This window comes from Oryx dammah, unplaced genomic scaffold (genome assembly GCF_014754425.2).
Source record: "Oryx dammah isolate SB20612 unplaced genomic scaffold, SCBI_Odam_1.1 HiC_scaffold_27, whole genome shotgun sequence".
NCBI lineage: Eukaryota > Metazoa > Chordata > Mammalia > Artiodactyla > Bovidae > Oryx > Oryx dammah.
In genome coordinates, this window is record NW_024070211.1 from 135,462,748 (window position 1) to 135,486,987 (window position 24,240).

General features: G+C 38.7%; 1 protein-coding gene and 1 pseudogene across 5 annotated transcripts in view; one reads left to right on the top strand and one right to left on the bottom strand.

Annotated features, from left to right (window-relative positions):
* The window catches only part of HERC2 (HECT and RLD domain containing E3 ubiquitin protein ligase 2), a 237,601-nt gene that overhangs the window by 169,335 nt on the left and 44,026 nt on the right, over positions 1–24,240 (top strand). For all 5 annotated transcript variants that reach the window (XM_040227910.1, XM_040227909.1, XM_040227906.1 and 2 more), the window contains 5 exons: positions 7,806–7,977; positions 9,390–9,576; positions 10,133–10,273; positions 16,772–16,963; positions 19,627–19,780. In XM_040227910.1, coding sequence (XP_040083844.1) covers positions 7,806–7,977; positions 9,390–9,576; positions 10,133–10,273; positions 16,772–16,963; positions 19,627–19,780 — 846 coding nt within the window. The remainder of the gene's footprint in view (positions 1–7,805; positions 7,978–9,389; positions 9,577–10,132; positions 10,274–16,771; positions 16,964–19,626; positions 19,781–24,240) is intronic.
* Positions 2,169–2,516, bottom strand: LOC120854091 (annotated as a pseudogene).

A 24,240-nucleotide genomic window follows, 5' to 3' on the forward strand; every position in this document is an offset into this window, starting at 1 on the left:
AGGAGTAAGCGTCTTTTAATTTCATGGCTGCAGTCACCATCTGCAGTGATTTTGGAGCCCCCCAAAATAAAGTCTGACACTGTTTCCACTGTTTCCCCATCTATTTGCCATGAAGTGATGGGACCAGATGCCATGATCTTAGTTTTCTGAATGTTGAACTTTAAGCCAACTTTTTCATTCTCCTCTTTCACTTTCATCAAGAGGCTCTTTAGTTCTTCTTTACTTTCTGGCATAAGGGTAGTGTCGTCTGCATATCTGAGGTTATTGATATTTCTCCCAGCAATCTTGATTCCAGCTTGGGCTTCATCCAGCCCAGCATTTCTCATGATGTCCTCTGTATAATAAATTAAATAAGCAGGGTGACGCTATATACAGCCTTGATGTACTCTTCCTATTTGGAACCAGTCTGTTATTCCATGTCCAGTTCTAACTGTTGCTTTCTGACCTGCATACAGGTTTCTCAAGAGGCAGATCAGGTGGTCTGGTATTCCCATCTCTTTCAGAATTTTCCACAGTTTATTGTGATCCACACAGTAAAAGATTTTGGCATAGTCAATAAAGCAGAAATAGATATTTTTCTGGAACTCTTTTGCTTTTTCAATGATCCAGTGGATATTGGCAGTTTGATCTCTGGTTCCTCTACCTTTTCTAAAACCAGCTTAAACATCTGGAAGTTCACAGTTCACGTATTGCTGAACCCTGGCTTGGAGAATTTTGAGCATTACTTTTACTAAAGCGTGTGAGATGAGTGCAATTGTGTGGTAGTTTGAGCATTCTTTGGCATTGCTTTTCTTTGGGATTGGAATGAAAACTGACCCTTTCCAGGCCTGTGGCCACTGCTGAGTTTTCCAAACTTGCTAGCATATTGATGGCAGCACTTTCACAGCATCATCTTTCACGATTTAAAATAGCTCAACTGGAATTCCATCACCTCCACTAACTTTGTTTGTAGTGATGCTTTCTAAGGCCCACTTGACCTCACATTCCAGGATGTCAGGCTCTAGGTGAGTAATCACATTATTGTGATTATCTGGTTCATGAAGATCTTTTTTGTACAGTTCTTCTGTGTACTCTTGTGACCTCTTCTTAATATCTTCTGCTTCTGTTAGGTCCATACCATCTATCCTTTATCCAGCCCATCTTTGCATGAAATGTTCCCTTGGTATCTCTAGTTTTCTTGAGGAGATCTCTAGTCTTTGCCATTCTATTGTTTTCCTCTTATTTCTTTGTATTGATTGCTGAGGAAGACTTTCTTATCTCTCCTTGCTATTCTTTGGAAGTCTGCATTCAAATGGGTATTTCTTTCCTTTTCTCCTTTGCTTTTCACTTCTCTTCTTTTCACAGCTATTTGTAAAGCCTTCTCAGATAGCCATTTTGCTTTTTTGCATTTCTTTTTCTTGGGGATGGTCTTGATCCCTGTCTCCTGTACAGTGTCACGAACCTCCATCCATAGTTCATCAGGCACTCTATCAAATCTAGTCCCTTAAATCTATTTCTCACTTCCACTGTATAATCATACGGGATTTGATTTAGGTCATATGTGAATGGTTTAGTAGTTTTCCCTTCTTTCTTCAGTTCAAGTCTGAATTTGACAATAAGTAGTTCATGATCTGAGCCACAGGCTGCTCCCGGTCTTGTTTTTGTTGACTGTATAGAGCTTCTCCATCTTTGCCTGCAAAGAATATAATCAGTCTGATTTTGGTGTTGGCCATCTGGTGATGTCCATGTGTAGAGTCTTCTCTTGTGTTGTTGGAAGAGAATATTTGCTATGATCAGTGCGTTCTCTTGGCAAAACTCTATTAGCCTTTGCCCTGCTTCATTCTGTAGTCCAAGGCCAAATTTGCCCATTACTCCAGGTGTTTCTTGACTTCCTAATTTTGCATTCCAGTCCCCTATAATGAAAAGGACATCTTTTTTGGATGTTAGTTCTAAAAGATCTTGTAGGTCTTCATAGAACTGTTCAACTTCAGCTTCTTCAGTAGTTTGAATAGCTGCTCTATAAATCAAAAATTGATTCACAAGCCCCTGGTACCATAATCATCCGTTTTTTCAAGTGTCCTAAATATGTTCTATATCAGTTTTCTTGATCATAGAGGAATATGAAAATATTTTTAATATAACTGTTTTTGACTAAATAGTTTCCCATGAAGACACTGGTCACTTAATGTTTATATTACCCATTTCCATTGGTTGGCAGGAGGCTCTTCCACTGAGGACTCCCATGTTTTCCACTCCACCATTTTTCTTGCAGACTTAATTCATTTTCAGCCTGAAAAATCACCTCTTCTAACCACTCTGAAGTTGCTCTTCTAATTTTATAACCTCTGGTTCTGTTTTAAGTGTACCCAGCTTCTCATTTGTAATCTGTACTATATACCTTCTATATGGTGCATTTTTAGGGATTCATCCAAGAACATCCAAGAGTCTTTGTATACAATATTCTTAGCTTCTCATGTGGACTGTTAAACATAAGCCAGTCCCACAAGGCCAGTGGTCTTCTGTGGCCAGCCCACCATGACAGCCCAATTTTATATATTTTTCAGCTTTATTTTTGACATATGGATTATTATTTTTGTTCCTTTTTTGTTCTAGTTGCTTTAAAAAAAAAGAAAAAGCCAGTTAAGAACTTTCACTTCTCTGTTCATGATAGATACTGGTCTATAGTTTTCTATTAATGTCTCTGTCTGTCTGTCCTCACAGAATCAAGTGGTGTTTCCTTCTTTTTAGTTCTCTTCTTTGTGTAGATTTGGTATTATTTCAATAGAATTCATCAGTGAAGCAATCTGGGCCTGGAGTTTTCTTTGTATAGTATTTTTAAACCACAAATTTAATTCCTTTAAGATTTAGGGTTGGCTGTTTCTTTTCTAGTAAGATTTGTGTCTTTGATGGAAGTTTAACTTACTGGCATAAAGTTGGTCTCAGTGCTTATTTTTCTTTTAATATTTGTAGACTATAGTGGTGTTACTACTCATTCCTTATATTGGTAATTGTATCTTCTCTTTCCAGTTTGTCTATAGCTTTATCAATTTTATTAAGTTTTTTCAAAGAATAAGTGAACGGTTTCCTTGATTTTCCTTCATTGTTTTTCTGTTTTCTGTTTCACTGATCTTTAATCTTTATTCTTTTCTTCTAAGAAGCTTAGGTCATTGGCTTAGGGTCTTCCTAATTTTCTAGTGTAGATGTTTATTCTCCTTGAGTAATCGACACTGACATCATTATGACAGATTATCCTCTCATCCATTTGCTTTGAAATTAAGTTTGACTGATAAGACTATAGGTACATGAGGAACTATGATATATTTTTTTCATTCTTTTTACTATTAACCTACTAAAAAATACTTGCTGGTAGGCAACATATAGTTGGATTTTGCTTTTTAATTTTTTCTCTGGGACTCTCCAGTTGGGGTCTTTACTTCACTCACATTTAATGTGATTATGAATGTATTTGTTTTCAATCAGTATCCTGCTATTTGTTTTGTATTTTATTAGTCTTAGCTGTTTATTATTTTTTTCTGCTCTTTTTCTGCCTTTGTTTGAATTAATTGTTCCTTTTGATGTTGTATTTTCTTCTTTGTTTTCTTTGAGCTCTAACTTTTTGTGTTATTTTAGTGGTTGTTTTAGGAATTACACACCTTTAATGTATCATAGTCTGCCTTTAGCTGATTCCTTTGTAGCTCAGTTGGTAAAGAATCTGCCTGCAATGCAGGAGATTCAGGTTTGATTCCTGGGTGGGAAAGATCCCCTGGAGAAGGAAATGGCAACCCACTCTAGTATTCTTGCCTGGAGAAGTCCATGGACAGAGGAGCTTGGTGGGCTACAGTCCATGGGGTTGCAAGAGCTGGACTCAGCTCAGCGACTGCACCACCGCCACCTGCAGGTGGGGTCACACTGTTTCATGCGCAGTGTGTGCCTCACACTCTGCTTCTGCCCTCCTGGTCTCAGTGCTCCTTTTGTTATGCGTTTCTCTTCATGTTGTAAACGTTACAGTTGTTTACTCGTCTTTTTAAACATCAGGTTATCTATTTAAATGAGTTAAGTAATAGGAAAAGAATATCTCTATATTTACTCGCATAGTTACTCTTTCCAGTGTTCTTCATTTCTTTGTGGAGATCCTTTTTCCATTTGGAATCACTTTTCTTCTGCTTGAAGGAATTCCTTCTTTATGTCTTGTGAGCTCAGATCTGTGATTCTTCCTTTCAGCTTCTTATGTCTAAACTAGGCATTATTTTGCTTCATGTTTGCACCATATGTTAGCTGACTATAAAATTTTAGGTTGACATTGTTTTCATTGAGAATTTGCTCTCATTCTTATCTTCTTCTGTACATAGCGTGTCTCTTATCTAAGACTGCTTTTAGGACTTTCTTTTTATTTCCCTGGTTTTTATTTTCATGATTCAAGCACTTGTGGTTCATTGTGCTTCTTAGATCTTTGGGTTTTAAGTTTTCATCCATTTTGTAAAATTGTCGGTCACTGTTCTTCAAAAAAATTTTTTTCCCTGTACCTTTGGGAAGTCTAGTTCCATGTGTATTAGGACTCTTCAAGTTGTTCCACAGATAAATGAAATTGTTCATTTTTAAACTATTTTTTCTGTGTTTCACATGAATAGTTTCTGTTGCTGTATCTTCACATGCACTCATCTTTGCTTCATTTTCATCTGCTGTTAATGTTACCGAACTATTTAAATCTCAGACATTCTAGCTGCTTCTCTAGAAATTTGAGTATTTTTTTTATTTTTCATGTCTCTGATTCTCTTTTGACTATATGGAATACAGATATAATAAGTATTTCAACTTACGTTGTCTGCTGATGGTAATATGTATGTCAATTCTGGATTGTTTAGATCAGTTGATTTTTCTTCCTATTTCTGAGTTGAGTGGTATTTTCCTGCCTTTCTCCCAACATGGTAACTTTTAGTTGGATGCCATACATTGTGAATGTTGCTGGAGGTTCTTTTGCGTGTAATGAATCTTCTTCAGCTTACATACAATTAAATTACTCTCAAAACAGTTTGATCCCTTTGGGTCTTTGTTTTGGATTTGTTAAGTGGATTCAGAGCTGATATTACTCTGGGACTAATAATTCCCTACCATTGAGTATTTTACTCAGTGCCTTGTGAATTATGAGGTCTTCCCTCTAGCTGATGGGAACAGGCAGTAGCCGGGACCTCTGTGTTCTCCTAGTCCTTTCATACAAGTTCTTTCTTTCTTTCTTTTTTTTTTTTAATGTTATTTCTTTTATTTGCTCTTCCATAGTTCTTATATATAGCATTTTAAGAATTTCCATTAAAAAAATTATTTGTAAGTTGCACTTCAGTTTTATCTTTTAAGAATTTTTAAAGCAAGTTTTAATTTCCAGGTGATGTTTTTGTGTTCTGATTTGATGTTAATTTCCAGTTTTATTATATTTTGCTTAGCAATTGTAATCTGTCTTAATGCAGGAGACTATTCTTGGAGAAGGGAATGGCAACCCATTCCAGTATTCTTGCCTGGAGAATTCCATGGATGGAGGAGTCTGGCAGGCTATAGTCCATGGGGTCTCAAAGAGTTGGACACAACTGAGTGACTAACACACAATTATCTAATTAGGAAATTTTTGAAGTTTTCTTTGTAGTATAATATTTGGTTAATTTGCTCTGTCACAGTGGAGAGTTAAATAGATGGCTTAATTAGTCTCTTCACTAGTTTGCCTCTACCCATTTCCTCTTTTTATCTTCTATGGTTTTTGCTTTAAGATATTGATGTTTTATTTATTATAATTGTAACAGTTTTATTTTTATAGTTAATGAACATGTAATGTTATTAAGTACTCTTTGTATTCTAATTTTTTAACTTTAATTTAATCATGTTAAAATTAGACCTTAATCTTCTTTTTCTTTTTATAATTTTATTTATTTTTGACTGTGTTGGGTCTTCACTGCATGGTCTTTTCTCTAGTTGCAGCAAGTGGCGTCTGCTCTCCAGCTGCGGTCATAAGCTTTTCATTGTGGTGGCTTCCCTTGTTGCAGAGTATGGGCTCTAGGGTGCACAGGCTTCAGTAGTTGTGGTGCATGGGCTTAGCAGTTTTGGCTCCCGGGCTCTAGAGCACAGACTCAGAAACTGTAGCATACTAGGCTTAGTTGTTCCACAGCATGTGGGATCTTCCTGGATCGAGGATCAAACCCATCCCTCCTGCACTGGCAGACAGATTCTTTTCTTTACCACTGAGCCACTAGGGAAGTCTAATCTTTTTCTTGTTTATTTATTTTTTTTTCTTGTTTCTAACTAGTATATACTTATAGTCTTTGATTATCTTTTCCAGTAACTTTATTTTAGGTGTATGCCTTGTATTTAATATACATATGAGTTTTGCTTTGTCATTCAGTTGGACAGATTTTTCTTTCAGTAGGTAACAGCAATGCATTACATTCACTCATTTATCTCACATGTTTACTTGTACCTATTTTACGTATTAATTTCTGAAATTTTCCCTGTTTAAATAGTTTTTTTTTTTTAATTTTTTTATTATTTATTTATTTATTTATTTTAATTTTTCCTTTACAATTCTGTATTGGTTTTGGCATAGATTGACATGAATCCACCACAGGTGTACATGCGTTCCCAAACATGAACCCCCCTCCCACCCCCCTCCCCACAACATCTCTCTGGGTCATCCTCACGTATCAGCCCCAAGCGTGCCATATCCTGCATCAGACATAGACTGGCAATTCGATTCTTACATGATATTATACATGTTTCAATGCCATTCTCCCAAATCATCACACCCTCTCCCTCTCCCTCTGAGTCCAAAAGTCCGCTATACACATCTGTGTCTTTTTTGCTGTCCTGCATACAGGGTCATCATTGCCATCTTTCTAAATTCCATATATATGTGTTAGTATACTGTATGGGTGTTTTTCTTTCTGGCTTACTTCACTCTGTATAATCAGCTCTAGTTTCATCCATCTCATCAGAACTGATTCAAATGTATTCTTTTTAATGGCTGAGTAATACTCCATTGTGTATATGTACCACAGCTTTCTTATCCATTCATCTGCTGATGGACATCTAGGTTGTTTCCATGTCCTGGCTATTATAAACAGTGCTGCGATGAACATTGGGGTACATGTGTCTCTTTCAATTCTGGTTTCCTCCGTGTGTATGCCCAACAGTGGGATTGCTGGGTCATAAGGTAGTTCTATTTGCAATTTCATACACGTTCTTTCTTTGTCTCTGAGTCATGCCCATTTATGTAGGCGTCTTATGAGTGAGAATGCCTGCATATCTCCAGGGCACTCTCTGTGCAACTTTTCCCTCTCTTATCCTGTCCTGTGAACTCTGGCCACATTGGATTCCCTGGTGCTGAGCTCAACCTCCTCTTCTCACAGAGACCACTCGGCTCCATCTGGTTCTCTCCCTGTGTTCAGACCTGGGAACTCGTAGGGCAGTGAGCTGGGACTTGCTAACACTGTATATGGTGAACATACTATCTTCTCACCACTGTTGTGGATTTTTTGTTTTACTTTACATTCCATCGATAAGTAAATATAGATAGTTATCATAGTATTTTCATGGCTTATATATGTAAGCGTAAATTGTTGTAAGTACATTTCACAAAAGCATTTACATATTTTTGTAGTTATAGCAAACCTTCGCTATAGATGTTTGTTTTTAAACTATGAGAGATTATTAGTGAAACTAATATTTAATCTGTGAAATAGCAAAATGCAGATTGCAGTGTGCTTTGAAATGAAATGGAAAGTCAAATTACAGAAATAGAGCAAACTCTGATCTTAAAAATTGAACCCAGTTTTATTTTACTTTTCCAGGTGTGCCTTCTGATGCTGATTCTTCTCCTGCCAGTAATAAAATCAATGGTGCAAATAATTCTAAACCAAATCGCCCTTCTCTTGCCAAGATTCTCCTATCATTAGATGGAAATCTGGCCAAACAACAGGCCTTATCTCATATACTTACAGCATTGCAAATCATGTATGCCAGGTAGGCTTGTTTGCTAGCTTTTGACATCCCACAATTGTGTAAACTTTAGGTTTTTGTCATTTTTTGATGGAGAATGTTTGTTACTGTTTTTAAATGCTGTGAGTTTTAGGTCATACACCCTTTGATAGTGAATGATGGTATCTTTATGCTTTTCTTTAATGGAGGTTGAAATATGAATTAGAAAATCAAGTTGAAGAACATTTTCATTATTCTTTATGGCCAATAAGCTTTATACCTGTTTTGGGGGAAAGAATTAGTTGATGCTTATATATAGTAATATTTAAGACAGTTATCTCCTTCACTCTTGATAAGGCAGATATTTGATAATGTTGTCTTTTCCTCCATTTTGCTGCTATTTTCATGCAGACTAAATAAATGGCCCATCAGTCATTGTATTGTGGTTATGTATGTGATGAATAGAAATAAATACTTAGGGACATTCATTTAAACTAAAGGCTAACTTAGTCATTGAGAGGACATTTAGTCTTCGCTGCCTTGTGTGAGGCACCTTTGGTATCTGGCTTACAATAAACATGAAATCACTGTGGATGACGACTGCAGCCATGAAGTTAGAAGATGATTGCTTCTTGGCAGGAAAGCTATGGCAAACCTAGACAGTATTAAAAATCAAAGACATCACTTTGCCAACAAAGGTCCATATAGTCAAGGCTATAATCAAAGTCTTTCCAGTAGTCATGTACAGATGTGAGAGCTGAAGCGTAAAGAAGGCAGAGCACTGAAGATTTGATGCTTTTGAACTGTGGTGCTGGAGAAGACTCTTGAGAACCCGTTGGAGAGCAAGGAGATCAAACCAGTTAATCTTAAAGGAAATACATTCTGAATAATCATTGGAAGGACTAATGCTGAAGCTTTAATACTTTGGCCATCTAATGTGAATTCCAACTCACTGGAAAAGACTCTGATGCTGGGAAAGCTTGAAGGCAGAAGGAGAAGAGTGCAACAGAGGATGGCATCACTGATTCAATGGATGTGACCTTGGGGAAACTCCAGGAGATAGTGAGAGACAGGGAAGCCTGGTGTGCCTGCTGCCCATGGGGTCGCAAAGAGTTGGATATGACTTAGTGACCTAACAACAAAAAAACCCAAATATCCTTAGACTCTTAACAACCAAGAAGATTTCTCAGAGAAATCCAGAGGCTTATTCTGGTCTGATTTTTATGTGGCAGTTTTTCAACTGTTATCACTATGGTCGTTCAGTAAATAAGATCAGGAGTAAATATTTAGGCAACAGATATATAGTAATAACATTCAATATTTTCCTAAAACTCTCTTTTTATAGTTATCCTGTAATAATGAGGGAATCCTTCAGTAAACAGTTGCCCTGCCCCCGACTCTGCCATCCAGCAGAGGCAGATGCAGTTCACCACAGGCCTGGCTTTCTCTCCTGACAGAGACACCGTGGTCGGGGCCCTGATGCCCGCTGGCATGGTTGCCCCAGTGGAGTGCCCTTCCTTCTCCTCGGCGCCCCCTTCTGATGTATCTGCCATGGCCAGTCCCATGAATGGAGAGGAGTGTGTGCTGGCTGTTGATATTGAAGACAGATTGAGTCCAAATCCATGGCAAGAAAAGAGAGGAGAGGTAAAAAATGGTAAAGCAGTAAAGAAGTGTTTGATGAGGAAGTAAAAGGTAGCTCATTTGTCTCTTATACAGTACAAATCATTCTTTAACTTAATTCAGAATGTTTTTGTGTCTATGATTTTTGGCTTGAATTAGTATTCTGTTTAAAAGGAGCCTTTTAGTGTGTAGATGGGAATATTCTTTTAAAAGGTTGCTAAGTACAACGCACAGTTGTTCATCTGTAATTCTGAAACCTGAACACTCTGAAAACTAAAGGTTTTTGTAATTTATTTTGGGGAAAAGCGCAGCTTGGAGAGATGTTTGCTCATTTTAGTTGTTTTCATGTGATTGCTTGTGAATATTAATAGGTTTTCCTGGGACATGAATATGCTTAACTTTGCAGGGCTGTCTCAGATTGCACTGGAGGTGGTAGCTGGTAATATAAATGTCTTGTTATCTCTGTAAAATTTGGCATATTCCAGATGACCTAAGGGGTAAGTAAGCCTTTTGGCTTAGTTAGATGGGAAGTGTGCCATGTTGCCAAGTTACTCCTTTTTCTTATTCCTTTTCAAACTAGATTATCTCTTCTGAGGATGCTGTGACCCCTTCTGCAGTGACCCCATCTGCTTGCTCAGCTTCTTCTCGGCCGTTTATCCCAGTAACAGATGACCCAGGAGCTGCCAGCATCATTGCAGAAACCATGACCAAAACCAAAGAGGTCAAGGGGTTTTCTTCTTTAATGGTTTATTTTGAAATAATCTTAAATGTACACTCAAGTTGCAGAAATATTTCCTAGACATAGAACATGGTATACTCCTTTGTATTGTCTACCTAAATTCTCCAATTGTGAGTGTTTCTAAACTGTTGGTGGGAGAGCTGCATGGCATAATCCCAGCCTTCCTTAAAGCTTCAGAGTGTGCTTCCTAATTATCAGGACGTTGCCACTGATCAGGGACTATTTTCTGCCCCAGAGACTGACTCAGAATTTGCTCGTTACAGGTCTAGAACCTGCCCAGGGGTGAGGGTTACCTCTTTTTGTTTTCAATATGGAACCATCCTTAAGTTCCTTTTTTTTTTAAGAAATGCCACAGGAATGATGCAGAGTTCTTTTCAGTGCATTCTATTGAGGTGTGTGCATTGTGGATTTGCTGCATCACAGGTGATATTAATTCTTATTACTTTGTTAAATTTGTCTACAAGATTTCTCTATTGGAAGTTAATAAATTTAAAAAAAGCATGTGTATACGTATTCCTGGGGAGATAATTTACTTTGGGACTATGTTACTAGCTTTCCCCTCATTATGTTTTCATCTGCTAGTTTTTAGTATCTCTTGATAATTCCATCTGGGTCCATTACTACTGTGATAATTGTCAAGTAGTGATTTTTCAGTTTTCATCATTCCTTTTGGAATACCATTGTTGCTATTCTTCAGTAGGGAGGAACTTTCCCTTTTCATCTCATCTTTCTGTCGGTATATATTCATGGAATTTTATTTTACTCAAATAATGACATATATTACTATCATCATTTGACACCCAAATTGTCCCAGACTTGGCCTTTGGTAGGCCTTTCCATCTGGTTTGTCTTTCTGATGTGCCCCCATATTTCTTTGAGCACTTTACTTTATAGCACAGTCAGTTTAGCTCAGTCGCTCAGGCCTGTCTGACTCTTTGCAACCCCATGAACTGCAGGACTCCAGGCTTCCCTGGCCATCACCAACACCTGGAGCTTGCTCAAACTCATGTCCATTGAGTTGGTGATACCATCCAACTATCTCATCCTCTGTCGTCCACTTCTCCTGCCTTCAATCTTTCCAGCATCAGGATCTTTTCCAATGAGTCAGTTCTTCACCTCAGGTGGTCACAGTATTGGAGCTTCAGCTTCACTATCAGTCCTTCCAGTGAATATTCAGGACTGGTTTCTTTTAGGATTGAATCTCTTTGCAGTCCAAAGGACTCTCAAAGAGTCTTCTCCAACACCACACTTCAAAAGCATCAATTCTTCAGTGCTCAGCTTTCTTTATGGTGCAACTCTCACATCTATACATGACTACTGGAAAAACCATAGCTTTGATTAGATGGACCTTTGTTGGCAAAGTAATGTCTCTGTTTTTTAATATGCTATCTAGGTTGGTTATAACTTTTTTCCAAGAAGCAAATTTGGAGCCCCCCAAAATAAAGTCTCTCACAGTTTCCATTGTTTCCCATCTATTTGCTGTGAAGTGATGGGACCGATGCCATGATCTTCATTTTTTGAATGTTGAATTTTAAGTCAGCCTTTTCACTCTGCTCTTTCACTTTCATCAAGAGGCTCTTAGTTCCTCTTTGCTTTCTGCCATAAAGGTGGTGTCATCTGCATATCTGAGGTTTTTGATAGTTCTTCCGGCAATCTTGATTCTAGCTTGTGCTTCATCCAGCCCAACATTTTGCATCATGTACTCTGCATGTAAGTTAAATAAGCAGGGTGACAATATACAGCCTTGACGTACTCCCTTCCCAATTTGAAACCAGTCCATTGTTCCATGTCTGGTTGTTACTGTGGCTTCATGCCTGCACACAGATTTCTCAGGAGGCAGGTAAGGTGGTCTGGTATTCCCATCTCCTTAAGAATTTTCCACAGTTTCTTGTGATCCACACATCAAAGGTTTTAGCTTAGTCAGTGAAGCAGAAGTAGATGATTTTCTTCAATTCTGAGATCTAGCAGATGTGGCAATTTGATCTCTGCTTCCTCTGCCTTTTCTAAATCCAGCCTATACATCTTGAAGTTCTCGGTTCATGTACTGTTGAAGCCTAGCTTAGAGAATATTGTGCATTACTTTGCTAGCATGTGAGATGAGTGCAGTTGTGCAGTAGTTTGAACATTATTTGGCATTGCCTTTCTTTGTGATTGGCATGAAAACTGACCTTTTTCTAGTCTTGGCCACTGCTGAGCTGTCCAAATTTGTTGGCATATTGAGTGCAGCACTTTAACAGCATCATTTTTTAGGATTTTAACTAGCTCAACTGGAAGTCTATCACCTCCACTAGCTTTGTTCATAATGATGGTTCCTAAGGCCCACTTGGGTTCTCACTCCAGGATGTCTGGCTCTAGGTGAGAGATCACACCATCGTGGTTATCTGGGTCGTTAAGATCTTTTTGTATAGTTCTTCTGTATATTCTTGCCACCTCATCTTAATAGCTTCTGCTTCTGTTAGATCCATACTGTTACTTTTTTTATTGAGCCCGTCTTTGCCTGAAATGTTCCCTTGGTATCTCTGATTTTCTTGAAGAGATTTCTAGTCCTTCCCATTCTATTGTTTTCTTCCATTTCTTTGCATTTATCACTGAGGAAGGCTTTCTTATCTCTCTTTGCTATTCTTTATAACTCTGCATTCAGATGGGTATATCTTTTTTTTTCCTCCTTTGCCTTTCACTTCTCTTCTTTTATTAGCTATTTGTAAAGCTTCCTGAGACACCGTTTTGCCTTTTTACATTTCTGTTTCTTGGGGATGGTTTTGATCATGGCTTCCTGTACAGTGTTACAAACCTCCTTCCATTGTTCATCAGGCAGTCCGTCTGTCAGATCTAATCCCTTGAGTCTATTTGTCACTTCCACTGTTTAATCACAAGGGATTTGATTTGGTTCTTACCTGAATGGTCTAGTGGTTTTCTCTACTTTCTTCAGTTTAAGTCTGAATTTTGCAATAAGGAGTTCATGATCTGAGCCACAGTCAGCTCCCCGTCTTGTTTTTGATGAATGTATAGAGCTTCTCTGTCTTTGGCAGCAAGGAACATAGCCAAATGGTGATGTCTGTCTGATTTCGGTATTGATTATCTGGGTGACGTCCATGTGTAGAGTCAGCTCTGGTGTTGTTGGAAGAGGGTGTTTGCTCTGACCAGTACATTCTCTTGGCAAAACTCTGTTACCCTTTTTGTATTCCAGGGCCTAACTTGCCTGTTGAATTGCTTTGCTATTTTGTTAAGGATTTTTGTACCTATATATTCTCCTAATTTGCATTAAAGCATAATACTGATGACCTAGGCAGTGTTCCTCTTCTGTTTGTAGGAAGAGTTTGTGAAAGATTGGTGTCAATTCTTTAAATATTTGGTACAGTTTTCTCTGTTCGAACATACTCTCATTATTCTTTTATTTTGTTATTTCCTGCACAACACAGAATTCTAGGTTCATCAAGATGTTTTATGCTGTAGCACAGAAATCCTAATTCTCCAAAAAATCATGGTTCTTTTTCTTGGAGATGGTATTTCAAAGCCAAGATCTAAAATATCTTTGGTTTTTTATGGCAGGAAGTGCAATTCATTTCCTTTCTTACTGGGCAGAGCTAGAAAATACGTGTGTATATATGCTTTCAAGAAGTTATGCATGTTAATATTTATTTTGGTATATACCTACATATATTGAAAACCACTGGTTCACAGCAGTACAGTCAGTACTAATAACTGCACAGGGTTCATTCTAGTTTTTTCCTTTTCTTTATTGATCATGCTATTCTCTGAAAGTGAGGAATCTGGCTCCTGCTATTGACAGTTTAATAACTTCCCCTTCGGTAGCTGCCTTCTCATTTGGCTGTCTCTCCTCACACATATGGATATCCTCCTTCCCCTGCATCGCTTCTGGCACTCAAAACCAGTCTGCCTGTGAGGGATGACCTCTCATCCTGCTTAACCCACTCCTGTCCCCAGTGCCAGCTGGCCTCAAGCAGGAACACTTTCCACTTGGCTTGGCTCTGCCACATGGTGGCCTCCCCTCCATTGTGGACGACCTCCCAAGCCTACTCAGGTACTCCTTATCCCAGGCCATCTCATCCTGCTCACATGGTCTCCCTTGCCAGCATATTCACCTGGTGAACAAGCGTATTATTTTCAATTACATTTGGAACTCTTGATTTATTATGCTGTCACTAGTGTCAAAAATATATGCTATGGAAAATATTCATAACCTGTAGTAATAAGAAAATTGATATTTGTAAATTAGATGTCTGGACTTAACTTGTGATATTTGGCAATCTTCTAAGGTGAGGTTTTAATGCAGAAATTAATTTGAATTATTCAAAACTTTTTCTTTTAGGTAGAAGAAAGATGGTATATTTCTTTCTTACCAATTTATTTATGAGGCATAGGCATTATCCAGATTATAGCCTGAAATTACTATCATTTCAATTTTGTTTGATTCATTAATAACAGGAAAGTAATTTTCATGTTAGTTTTGGGCACAGTGGTCAAGAATCTGCCTGCTAATGCAGAAGACACAAGAGATGGGGATTTGATCCCTGGGTTGGGAAGATTCCCTGGAAGACGACATGGCAACCCACTCCAGTATTCTTGCCTGGGAAATCCCATGGACAGAGGAGCCTGTCAGGCTATACAGTCCATGGGGTCACAAAAGAGTCAGACATGACTTAGTGACTAAACAACAGCAAGATGATGTAGCTAGTGATTTTATTTTTCAGCAGTTCCTTTGGATTTGTTCTCTCTCTCTCTTTTTTTTTAAACAATGCCACCAAAAAAATGTTAGGTGTTGTTTCAAATAAGACCAAAGATGTTATATATGATTAATATATTCCACTGAATGTTTTTGCTGGTCTTCAGTGAATGAGATTCTGGAGTGTCTTCATTTCTGATGCACTTCACTTGCTGATTCCTTGTGTCTCACTTGAAGGTGGGAGCAGGGTCTGTTTCTTTTAAGGGAGAAACCATGCTCCTGCCTCAGAGCTGTGGTTTCCAGGGCCAACTCGAGCGTTGATGGAATCTGCACATTGTTCGGATCACATTCCCCTAACGACTCCTAAGTGGGGCTTGTGCTTTCCCTGGCTTATTTCTGTTTCTGAAAACCACTGACAGGGATTTCACTGAGATCCAGAAAGCAAGAGAGAAGAGACACTTGTGGCATCTTGTTAATTCCCTGGAGAGCTAGCCTCTGCCTAGGAAACAGGAAGGGCTCAGGTCTCTGAAACCCACTCCCTCTAAACTCAGAAGCTGTTGGATCTCTCTGTTACTTTCTGTAAGCCAGACCCCACTGCCAACCTTCAAGAGGTTCCTTTGTGGTGCCAGCAGACTGTGGGGTGATTGTCCTGGGCAGGAAACCCTCATGACGTGGGATTGTATCGGGTCAGTGATGCTGTCACAGGCAAACAAGCAATTCCTTTTTCTGCTGATGTGGAAAAAGATAAATAATCACAGGTGTGGTTTTTTTTTTAACTGACATACTGTGAATGAGAAGTAAAAGGGGAGTACTGAGAAGACTATTTTCTTCTTAACAGTACCTAAGGAACAAGAGATTATGAGCAATGTTTATATGTCAAAAAGTCCGTTAAGTAATATTCTGAGAAAGAATTGTGAAGTGGATCTAGGCAAAAGACGTAAAAGCATAGTGTACAAATGCAGTTGATAGAAGACTCCCAGACATACCCTGTGGTGGTAGGTTTTACATGGTGAGATTTCATTTGAAGTCTCCCCTTGAAACACACCTCAGATATGAAGTTGGTCACAGTATATATTGTCATTTCTTTGTAGTTTAGGCATTCCTTTTGACAGCTGCTGTTGGTAATTTGTAAAATAGTTGATTGATTTTGAAAGCATAGTGCAAGGTGATGTAGATTTAGGGGCTTGTTATTTCTTCTTTTTTTTAAAAATTTTTATTTTTTTGATTTATTTTTTTATTTTACTTTACAATTCTGTATTGGTTTTGCCATACATTGACATGAATCCACCACGGGTGTACATGCGTTCCCAAACATGAACCCCCCTCCCACCCCCCTCCCGACAACATCTCTCTGGGTCATCCCCGCGTACCAGCACCAAGCGTGCCATACCCTGCATCGGACATAGACTGGCAATTCGATTCTTACATGATATTATACATGTTTCAATGCCATTCTCCCAAATCATCTCACCCTCTCCCTCTCCCACTGAGTCCAAAAGTCCGCTATACACATCTGTGTCTTTTTGCTGTCCTGCATACAGGGTCATCATTGCCATCTTTCTAAATTCCATATATATGTGTTAGTATACTGTATTGGTGTTTTTCTTTCTGGCTTACTTCACTAAAGCTGTGGTACATATACACAGTGGGGCTTGTTATTTCTTATTCTAGTATTTCATGGTCGTAAATACCTTAGAAGTTTCCTTATTCGTCATTGGTAATCATGTATCCTTTGAGTTCTTGACTGTTTGTCTCTTAATATATGATTCCTCATTTTAATTGTTGAACTTTTTTAGGATGTTGAAAGCCAGAATAAAGCGTCAGGCCCAGAACTTCAGTCCTTGGATGAATTCACCAGTTTGTTGGTTGTGGACGACACGCGTGTCTTGGTGGACCTGCTCAAGCTGTCTGTGTGTGGCCGGGCAGGGGACAAGGGTCGGGATGTGCTTTCAGCAGTGCTGTCTGGCATGGGCACTGCCTACCCACAGGTGAGCTGCAGGGGGGTGGGTGGGCTGGAGGTGCTGCTGCTGTCTTGTGCTTGAAGGAGTTCTGGTGAAGATGAGTCCCTTCTCTGTTACCTGTACTGAATTGCTCCTCAGTTTGCCTTTTAACATTGTTTTAATGTTTTAGAATTTAGAAATTTCTAGTTTTTGAAAGTGAGATCTGCCAAATTTTTCATTTATGGCTTCTGGATTTTGTATTATGGTGTAAATATGGTATGAGCATGACATTGTTTAAGAAATCTCAGGTTTCTTTTAATCACTTTTGTTTTCATTTGTTATTTTTTATTGGAATATAATTGCTTTACAATGTTGTATTTTTGTTATACAAACATTATGAATCAGCCATATATGTATATATGTCCCCTCGCTCTTGAGGTTCCCTCCGACCACCTCATCCCGCCTCTCTAGGTCACCACAGAGCACCAAGCTGAACTTCATTTGTTATTATATTTACCTTTTTGAACCATCTGGAATTTATCTTGATATAGGGGATAAAGCAGGGATTCAGTTTTAGTTTTTCCTAGACAGCAAACATGTTGCAGCAACACAATTTATTGACTAAATCCATCTTCCCAGTGACTTGAAGGCCACTCTTATTGTACTGTAAACTTCTGTACTTACTTGGGTCCTTTATAGACTTTTTGGTTCCATTATGCTAGTTTTTATGCTTTACTGTCGCAGTATTTTAACTATTAACTATTTAAAGTAGATTTTAATATTTGGTAGCATGGGTTCTGTAGTATTTTCTGCCATGATGATGGTCTGTACCTGAGCCATCCAGTGTGGTGACTCCTAGCCACATGTGGCGCTTGAGCTCTTGAGATGTAGCTAGTGCACCTGAAGCACTGACGTTTTCATTGTATTTCACTTTAAGTTTGAACAGCTGCATGTGGCTAATGTCGGGTATCGAGTCAGTATCGTATCAGTGTACCTTAAAAGTGAACTCATCAGTTCTGAAGGCCTCGGGCTTCCTTAAGGACGCTGTTGCTTCTCAGCAGCCTTCCTCCACCTCTTCAGAGCTGGCTGTGTCAGGGGTGATACCGTGTGCCCTGTGCAGTTGAGCCACCTGTGTTTCATTTCTGTCCTACCACCAAGACCATAATGTACTTAGGAAAGGTTGAGCGTTCTTGAAATTGTAGTAAATGATTTGGTAGATATTTTAGGGGCTTGTTATTTCTTAATCATATTCAGGAAGAACTGAAAGGTTATAGGTTTCCTACTTTGTAGTTTTTCAAGGCAAGTTACCTGGCATAATTCTGAGATTAAATCAGAGTGAATTTCCATAAGGAAAATATTAATGTTTTTACAAGTATATTGCATTTGTGAGAGGAAAAGATGGAATGAGAACGTGGATTTAAAGTAATAATACCTAGAATTTGTTGTAAACATATCTTCCAGGTCCCGTTCTTGGTGCATTCTCTTAGTACAGAGCACAGGCTTTCCCTTTGTTTACAGATAAGAAAACTGAAGCTCTCGGTGGTCGTTACTCCCTCAAAGACACTCAGGTGTCTGGTGGATGGGAGAAATGATTGTAAACTCTTGAGGGTAGAACCACATCTATGACCCCTCTGTCACCCTCTTCTCAGAGTTTATTTGCCTCTCCTGGGGTACTGGCTGTCTTTGCAGAAGGTATTAAAGCCCAGAAGACCCCTGCTAGGCTGCGCATTAGGAGTTAGATGACATCAACATCTCAAATTCAAGGGGAGACAGAAACAGAGATGGGGATTTTCTTCCAACTTTCCTGGCCAGTGGCAGGATGCTGCTCTTATGCCCCATCCTGATCTAGTATTTGAGACTCTTTAAACTAGAGAGACTTTTGTATTCATAGTTATAAAACCTGAATTCTGGCAATGATTATAGTTTGTCATTAATGAAACTTCTTACTAAGATAACTTTTATTATCTAAATACAAGGAAAAAAAGATTAAAATAATTTCTGAAAGAATAGAGAATGGTCTCATTAAGTTTTTATAAATTTTAAAACTTTGGAAGTAATTATTATAACAACATATTGTTTGTTTTTAAAATAGCAATCAAAATATAATCATCAGTATTGACCATTTAAGTGGTGTGAATCACTAAAATTTTGAAATGAAATCTGAACATTATGGATTGTTGGGCTGTATGGTATGGGAGCTGACCCTAAATTTGTCTTGGGTCAGGAGACACCACTGGTTGTCTCATTTCAGGTGCTGTCTACCACTGTTCAGCCTGGACAGCTGGGTCATTCCTCTCCATTCCTGCCCCTCTTGCTTGACCCCCATGCCTTCTGGGATCTTGGTCAATTTTATCACCTTCTGCTCCTTGCTTGAAAGTTTTGTTCCTGGGCAGATTTTCCTCACTAGGACGTAACCTTGTCTTGACGTGAAGAGAAAGTGTTGAGATCACAGGCATTTCGTTTCATCAGTTGGCATGTATTGGGTGTTTTGTGTGTAGGTGCTTTCTTATTACTTGTACATAGATCTCTCCAAGCTTCACAGCACCCCTGCGAGCTCTGCTATCATGATTTCATCGGTGAGGAAACCGAGCCCTGATTTATAGTAGATTTCTCAAGCTCCCAAGCCCTCCATGCCCCCGTCCCTGTGGAAAGAACTGAACTGGGCAGGCATCCTGATGTCTTCCTGCTTTGTCCCCTGCTTCCCCCCACAGGTGGCAGATATGTTGTTGGAGCTCTGTGTCACCGAGTTGGAGGACGTGGCTACAGACTCACAGAGTGGCCGCCTGTCCTCTCAGCCTGTGGTGGTGGAGAGTAGCCATCCCTACACTGATGACACTTCGTCCAGCGGCACAGTGAAGATACCAGGTACTGAGGGCTGGCCCCAGGGAGGAGACAGGGGTCATATAAAAGCTGCCTGTAGAACAGCTTCATTTCTGCTATTGCATCAGTTGAAGCAGCTGTCCTTGTTTTACAGAAAAAAAGAGACAGAATTGCTTTAGAAACCTCACTTACCCAAAACATGATACAGGAAACTATGCAAAGTAAATGTTTAGCTTAATGCTTATTAGGTGGATGCCTTAGTTGCCAAAACTCAGATCTAGAAGCAGTCTTCTGCCTATGCCCAGAAGCCTTCCTTGTGTCGCCCCCTCTAATGTGACACTGTCCTGGCTTGTATTTCTGGACAGTTTCTATTACCCAAGTGTGCACTCTCATCTTAACTCTCTTAATTAAACAGTTTCCATCTTTTAAGTATCTTTAAACCTGTAGTTTCTTCCTTTTTTTTCAATAATTCATCCCTGCTGCACTTTCACCTGTTCCTCCGTCCTGTCTTTCTACAGATTACCCCTGATTCATTGGCCTGATTAGTTCAGCCAGGCCCTGTGACAGGACGATTAGTGCTTGTGATCCAGCATCTGGAAGCATCTAGTATCTGCTTGTCTTTCCTTTTGTGATGGCAGCGGCTACTGATGCTCATTACCTGAGGCCATTAAATCCATTGGTGGTTGCAAAATGGTGCTATTCTAATTATTTCATTCTTTCTTATTTATTAGCTAGATTACTTTATACAGGGACATTTTCCCTGATCCTTTGGTTGGTTACCCAGGACTGTTTGTATAAGAAAGGCAGGATAAAAGCTTGATTCTTTTCTTCTTTTTACATTTTCATGAGAATGAACACACCATTCTTTGAAGGTGACCAGTTATTTTGGGGTTTTTTGGCTGAGCCTCACAGCCTCTGGGATCTTAGTTTCCTGGCCAGAGACTGAACCCAGGCTGACAGATAGGGAAGCACCACGTCCTGAACACTAGATAGTCAGAAAAGTACCTATGTTTCCTTTTATATCATGAACCCATGGATTTAAACATGTATGATGGGCTTTAATCCATTATGACTGTTGTCCTATTGAAGCTCAAATTATCGCATCTCCAGACGTTGAGCTCCTTGTTGCGTTTGGCTCTTGGCAGTGATTCTTATGGTCCAGTGGTAATGTCCTTGTAGTCTGGTATGACAAGATGCTTTAGGCTTGTCATGTAGTTTCTCCTCTCCACCGGGAGTCTACCCTGGAGTCTTTTAGTGGAGATGGCATTTTAGATCACTGGGCTGTTGTTGTTTCTAGACTTTTTCAGTGGATAGAGACAGGGTAAATGAGTGGACAGTCAAACTGACTGACTGACCGACTTTCTTCTGAGTTCATAATGATAATGATAGATCCAAATTCAGAACTACACGTTTCTGTTTATACTTAACCTCTTCTGTTAACGTCCGTGTTTCTTTTCTCCCCCCCAAATCCTGGTTCTAAGACAGAGGAATGATAGAATTAGAATATCTCATAATTACGTATTTGCTTTATCCCACATCACAGGCACAAAAGACTCAGGGTACTAGTCTAACACTACCAGATATGTATATGGTTACTGAAAATAGTTAACAAAACTTTTTCTTGGTTTCTTGCTCTCTTCATTGTTGCAGTTTGATTAGATTGGTCATACTATAAATCCCAGAGCATAATAGCTATTGCATACTCTGCTTTCTTCCTGTTAATCTTCATTTAGTTCTAGTTGTCTCCTTCCTTACTGTGATTGTCTGAAGCTCACTCTCTTGTCAGTTCCTCAGCAAGGCTCAGAGGATGACAGTCCCAACATGAGTCAGCTTGTTCTAAGAGTTGGTTGCCCACGTTTGAAAGTTAGTTTTATTGATTAGCATATTTTCCTCCTGTGAAAGTTTGTTGTTGTAAGTGTTGTAAGTGACATTCTCAGATAAGAGTTTGTGCTCCTTTAAAATGTTGAATAGTTTCCAGTCTTGTCTTTCAAGACAGTGTTTTTTGCGTTACAGTTTGTCGTATTTGTTTGCAACCTTGTTTCAATTTTCTTTTTCATGGATATGTGATTGTTATCTTGTGTTGGATGCCTTTTAGAGTCAATATTGGCTACTTCCTTTCTTCCTGTTTGTCTCAGAGCATATCTGTTGTGTTTATTTGCCCCTATGTTCTTTCTAATTTAATTTTTATTTCTGAACTTTAAAAAATTCTTTACTAAACTTTATAATTTAGTGTTTTCTCCTAATTCTTATTTATATTTTTCTTTCATATCATATATCATTTTCCTAATTTCTTTTAGTTTGGTTTGAAATAATAGATTACATTTTTCATGTGTTTTGTGGGCACATCTTTCTGGCTTGCCTTCATTGTTTATAGGAGAATGTTATTCTATTCTTATTCTCTCTTTTGTAATAATAACTTTATATTGTATTTGACCTCGATAATTCTATCCTGATCATTTTTATGTGAAATTAGTTTTCTTAAATTTTTAGAATGAGATGGGATTTACAAAAGCCTCTTTAACTTTGAACTCTTAATCTCTCATAGTGGAAATTAAGCAAAAGATAATTCCACTCAGCAGTTACCTAAGACAAAGTCTAGTGTACCTCTTCCTCTTTTCTGTTTCTCTCTTACTTGATATCCAGTCTGCCCGCAAGTCCTAACATTTCTACTTTAAAAATATATTTCAGATTCAGCCATTTATCACCATTCTGAATCATTCTGGGCCTAACCATCTAGTTTCACCTGGTTTATTATACTAACTCATATACTAGTATAATATAAATGTTCTGTTTCTACTTCTCACCTTCTGTGTCTCCCAGAATCAACTCCTTACATGACAACCAGAGAGATTCTTGTAAAGTGAGTCAGAATATACTGGTGCTCTGCTTCAAGTCTACCAGTGCACCCCTGTAACCTTCAAATATGGCTCAGATCCTTGATGGTGGCCTGTGCAACTTCCCATGAACCTTGTTTGCCTCTCCAACAGCATTCCCTTCCTCTTTACCTGTCTCTCCTGGCCCCTCCCCCTCATTTATGGTGGCCCTTATATATGTTCCAGGGATAGGCCTTTTGTCTCACTTTGTACTTGCCATCTGCCTGAAGTAGTATTCTCGTAGGCAGTTAGTTACGGGTTTCTGATCATATCTCCCCTGCGGAGGGAATCCTTTCCTTGCTACACTAGAACAGCCTTTCCCAAATTTTGTTTCATAGACTTCCTTCTTCAAATCAGTTATACTTGGTGACATTTAACAGACATCACCTGTTTCCATCTTATGCTAGAACAGGGACTAGCTGGAGTTAATGTTACATATAAGGGATGAGAGTGGAAATCCTTACCTTGTTCCAGTAGAGTGAATACGTGTCATTCTCTTAGCATTAGGTATGTTAACAATAGGTTTTTCATACATGCCTTTATCAGGTTGAGGAAACTTTCTCTTCCTAGTTTGTGGGGGAAATTTTATCATGAGAGAGTGCTGGATTTTGTCAAATGATTTTTCTGTGTATTGACATACTGTTTTCTGTATTAATCGTTTATTAGTGTGGCATGTTATGTGAATCAGTTTCTGGATATTCAACTTGTATTGCATTTCTAGACAAATCATAGTTGTCCACAATGTATAATCTATAGTATATGTTGCTGGGTTTGGCTTGCTAATATTTTGTTAAGGATTTCTAACCTATTTTCATGAATAGTGTCAGTTTGTGGCTTTCCTTTCTTTTTATTTTTTTATTAAAAACTTCAAAATGTATTTATGTAGCTTTCCTTTCTTGTAATATCTTGATCTCCTTTTGATATTAGAGTAATACTGGCTTTACAGATTGAATTGCAGCATGTTCCCTTCTCCCCTACTCTCTGAAAGAGTTTTTGTAGGGTAGGTATTCTTCCATAAACATGAAAACATATTTACAGAATATGTTTTCTGTATAAAATAAAGCAAAAGTAAAAATGAAAACTCCCTCACTTGTATCTCCTCTATTCTCACTGCTACGGCCCTCTGCTTCTGACATCAGACATGTGAGGGTTTCCACACATCATGCAGCTGTGTGAAATCAGCTGGTGTCCTGCAGTTTAACTCAGTCCTGACACTAGGTTAATGGCTTAAGTCCCACCAAGACGGTACCCACTTCAAACGCCAGTCAGAAGTCCAAATTCTTACCTATGCTGCCTGCTGACTTTCTGTAAATCAAAGGTTTCCACAGCCTCCTCCTAAAGTTCAGTTGATTTGCTATAGCAACTCACAGAAACATTTACTTATGTTTATTAGTTTATTGTTAGTTCAGTTCAGTTCAGTTGCTCAGTCATGTCTGACTCTTTGCTACCCCATCGAGTTTATTATAAAGGACGTGACAAAGAATACAGATGAACAGCCAGATAAAGAGGTATGTAAGAGTTCAAGATGGTAGGTAATCTTGTCGAAATCTTCTGTATCTTTACAGATTTTTCTGTCTGTTTGTTCTGTCAGTTGTTGAAGGCTAAATTTTGAAATCCCCAGTTGTAATCGTG